At 42.0% G+C, this 3,170-nt stretch overlaps 1 protein-coding gene across 1 annotated transcript; it reads left to right on the top strand.

Moving 5' to 3' along the window:
* The first annotated feature begins 758 nt into the window (after positions 1-758).
* LOC143554255 (uncharacterized) lies at positions 759-1,193 on the top strand. Its single transcript, XM_077044055.1, has one exon. The coding sequence runs from the start codon at positions 759-761 to the stop codon at positions 1,191-1,193; it is 435 nt and encodes a 144-aa protein (XP_076900170.1).
* The last annotated feature ends 1,977 nt before the right edge of the window (positions 1,194-3,170 follow it).

Here is a 3,170-nt window from a genome sequence, read left to right as displayed (position 1 = left end):
GTTTCTCGCAAGTATTCCAAGCCTACTCCCGCCAAGACCAAAACCGACTCATCCACCGATGCCAAAGATAAACCCAAACCTGCTTACAACAATAATAACCACTTCCACAAAAACCACAACAACAACAACAAGCGTAAGACCAACCACCAGAACTATTCTATCAACCAACCCAATAATCAACCTCCACCTAACCCTAATGCCCCAAACAAAAGAGCCTACACTGTTCATCATCCCCTCTATGCCAAGTGCAACCTTCACCACCATGCTCAATCCCCTTGCCGACTGTGCATCCAACGCAACTATTACGGTCATCTTGCTAACATTTGTCGTGCACTTTCTGGTTCACAAGATGTTCAAACACGGCTTGCACCCCCTATTGCTAGACCTACTACTAACCAAGCTCAGCCGGGTGTTCCTAATACCCATTCTTGCAAACATTGTGGAGACGCTAACCATCTCCGCAACACTTGCCCATTGCTTACCCATGTTCATCAAGCCCATGTCATTCCTGCACCCCACTATGTTACCCATGAACTACAAGCCCAAGTGTACCCCACACTGTAGTATACTGCTCAAGCCTACCAAGTGCAAACCTACCAACCCCAAGTTCCTCCAATTTATGCACCGCAAGCCTAGGCTTCTCCAGTGCCTCAGCTTATGGCTCATCCATCTGCATCAACCCAAGCCCCTGCTATTCAAGCTCCCCGTCGAACCAAGCTGCTCAAACCCCTCAAGGGTCTAATCGTCGTGCTTTTATCATGAACGTGAATCAAGCTCAAAGCTCTAGCGATGTGGTGAATGGTACGTTTCTCATCGATAATAATTATGCTTTGGTATTATTTGATACCGGTGTCAATAAGAGTTTAATTTCTTTGGATTTTGCCTATATTATTGATAAGCCTCGGGATAAGTTATCTAAGCCATTTACTGTAGAAGTAGCCGATGGAAAGTCTATTATTATTGATTTGGTAATTCGGGATTGCGTCATAACTCTTAATAAAGTCAAGTTCCGTATTGACCTCATTTCTAATCAAATGGGTATTTTTGACGTTATTGTAGGAATGGATTGGTTAACTCTTAATTGTGCTGAAGTTGTTTGTTTCGAGAAATTCCTCCATATACATCTCAAGAATGGTTGTGTTCTTAACGTTTTCGGTGATACACCTACATCTAAGCTTAATATTATGTCATGATTTCAAGCTCAACGTTATTAGCGTAAAAGGTGTGTTGCTTTTGTAGCTCTGTGGAGAAAAAGCGTAAAGAGAAGCAGATATCCGATATTCTGGTTATACGTAATTTTCCCGGTCTCTTTCCCGATGATGTCTCCGGCCTTCCTCCTATTAGCCAAGTCGAATTTTGGAATGAAATTATACGTGGAGCTAACCCCGTAGCTAAAGCCCCTTACCGTCTTGCACCTTCCGAAATGCAAGAACTTTCTAGTCAACTTCAAGAACTCTCGGACAAGGGTTTTATTCGCCCATGTTCTTCTCCTTGGGGCGCGCCTGTTTTGTTTGTCAAGAAGAAAGATGGTTCTTTCCGCATGTGCATCAAATACTATAAAGTCAACAAGCTTACCGTCAAGAACCGATATCCGCTTCCTCGTATCGATGATATTTTCGATCAACTTCAAGGATCCGCATGCTTCTCAAAGATCTATCTCCGTTCGGGTTATCATCAACTTTGTGTTAAAAAAAATGGCATCCCCAATACTGCTTTCCATACTCGTTATGAGCATTATGAGTTTCGTGTTATGCCTTTTGGGCTAACCAATGCACCAGTGGTTTCCATGAATCTTATGAACGTGTGTGTAAACCCTAATTGAATAAATTGTTTCGTCGATGATATCTTGATCCATTCAAATTCTGAGAATGCCCACAAAGAGAACCTCCATTCCCTTCTTGATCTTCTTCGAAAAGAACAATTGTACGCCAAGTTTTCTAAGTGCGAGTTTTAGATTAAAGAAGTTTAGTTTTTGGGCCACATTGTCAATGACATGGGTATTCATGTTGTCCCATGAAGATTGAAGCCGTTAAAAATTGGAAGCCACCGAATTCTCCCACCGAAGTCCTATCTTTTCTTGGTTTGGTGGGATATTACCGTCATTTCATTCAAAACTTTTCTAAGATTGTTTTGCCCCTCACCGCTTTAACACACAAGGATAAACCTTATGTGTGGGGTTCAAAACAAGAAGAAGCCTTTCAAACCCTTAAGGGCATGCTTTTGCAATGCTCATATAATTTCTCTTCCCGAAGGTAGTGAAGATTTTATCGTTTTCTACAACTCTTCTAACCAAGGTCTCGATTGTGTTCTTATGCAACGAAGCAAGGTTATCGCTTACGCTTTGATACAACTTAATTTTCATGAGAAAAACTATGCGGTGCATGACCTTGAGCTTGGTTCCGTCATATTTTCCTTGAAAATTTGGAGACACTACCTCTATGGTACGAGTTTTAGGGAGCTTATGAGAAACACAGACGAAGAGGAGCGAGTCAGATTGAGGGAGATCTACTAAAAGGACGAGAGAGAGAGGCGAAATTGGCAGTTTCAGAAGGAAAGAAAATGGCCTATAAACAGATGCACGAACGTTTAGAAACAAAGAAGGGGGAACACGGTATGTTTAAGTTTGCCAAAGCCAAGGAGCGTAGAAGGCAAGATCTAGGGGTTGTGAAGTTTATAAAGGGTAAGGATGGGTGTGTATTAGTCAAGGAGCAGGACATCAAGCTGAGATGGCAAACCTACTTCAACAACCTTTTCAACAGTGGGAGCTTTCACCAACCACAAAATGAGAACACAACTATACAACAACAGATTAATTGCTACTGCCGACGTATCACACAGCATAAGGTGAAGAATGCACTTAGTTAGATGGGAAGGGCTAAGGCAGTTGGCCTAGACAAAATACCGATCAAGGTGTGGAAGTGTTTGGGAGATGAAGGAGTTATGTGGTTAACCACTCTGTTTAATACCGTTTTAAATACCAATAAGATGCCAAATTAATGGAAAAGTAGTGTCGTAGTCCCATCTATAAGAGCAAAAGAGACGCCCAATGTTGCAGTAGCTATAGAGGAATCAAGATACTAAGCCACACGATGAAGCTATGGGAAAGAGTTATTGAGGTTAGACTTAGACGGGAAACTCAGGTCACAGTAAACCAATTTGGTTTCATGCCG

Source organism: Bidens hawaiensis, unplaced genomic scaffold (genome assembly GCF_021521415.1).
Source record: "Bidens hawaiensis isolate Kalapana, Puna unplaced genomic scaffold, B.hawaiensis_p1.1 tig00017570_1, whole genome shotgun sequence".
Classification (NCBI taxonomy): domain Eukaryota; kingdom Viridiplantae; phylum Streptophyta; class Magnoliopsida; order Asterales; family Asteraceae; genus Bidens; species Bidens hawaiensis.
This window is presented reverse-complemented; position numbering and strand designations above follow the sequence as displayed.

Bases quoted from the DNA above. Each gene is read 5' to 3' on its own strand.
- LOC143554255 (XM_077044055.1), top strand. From the start codon at position 759: ATGAACGTGAATCAAGCTCAAAGCTCTAGCGATGTGGTGAATGGTACG.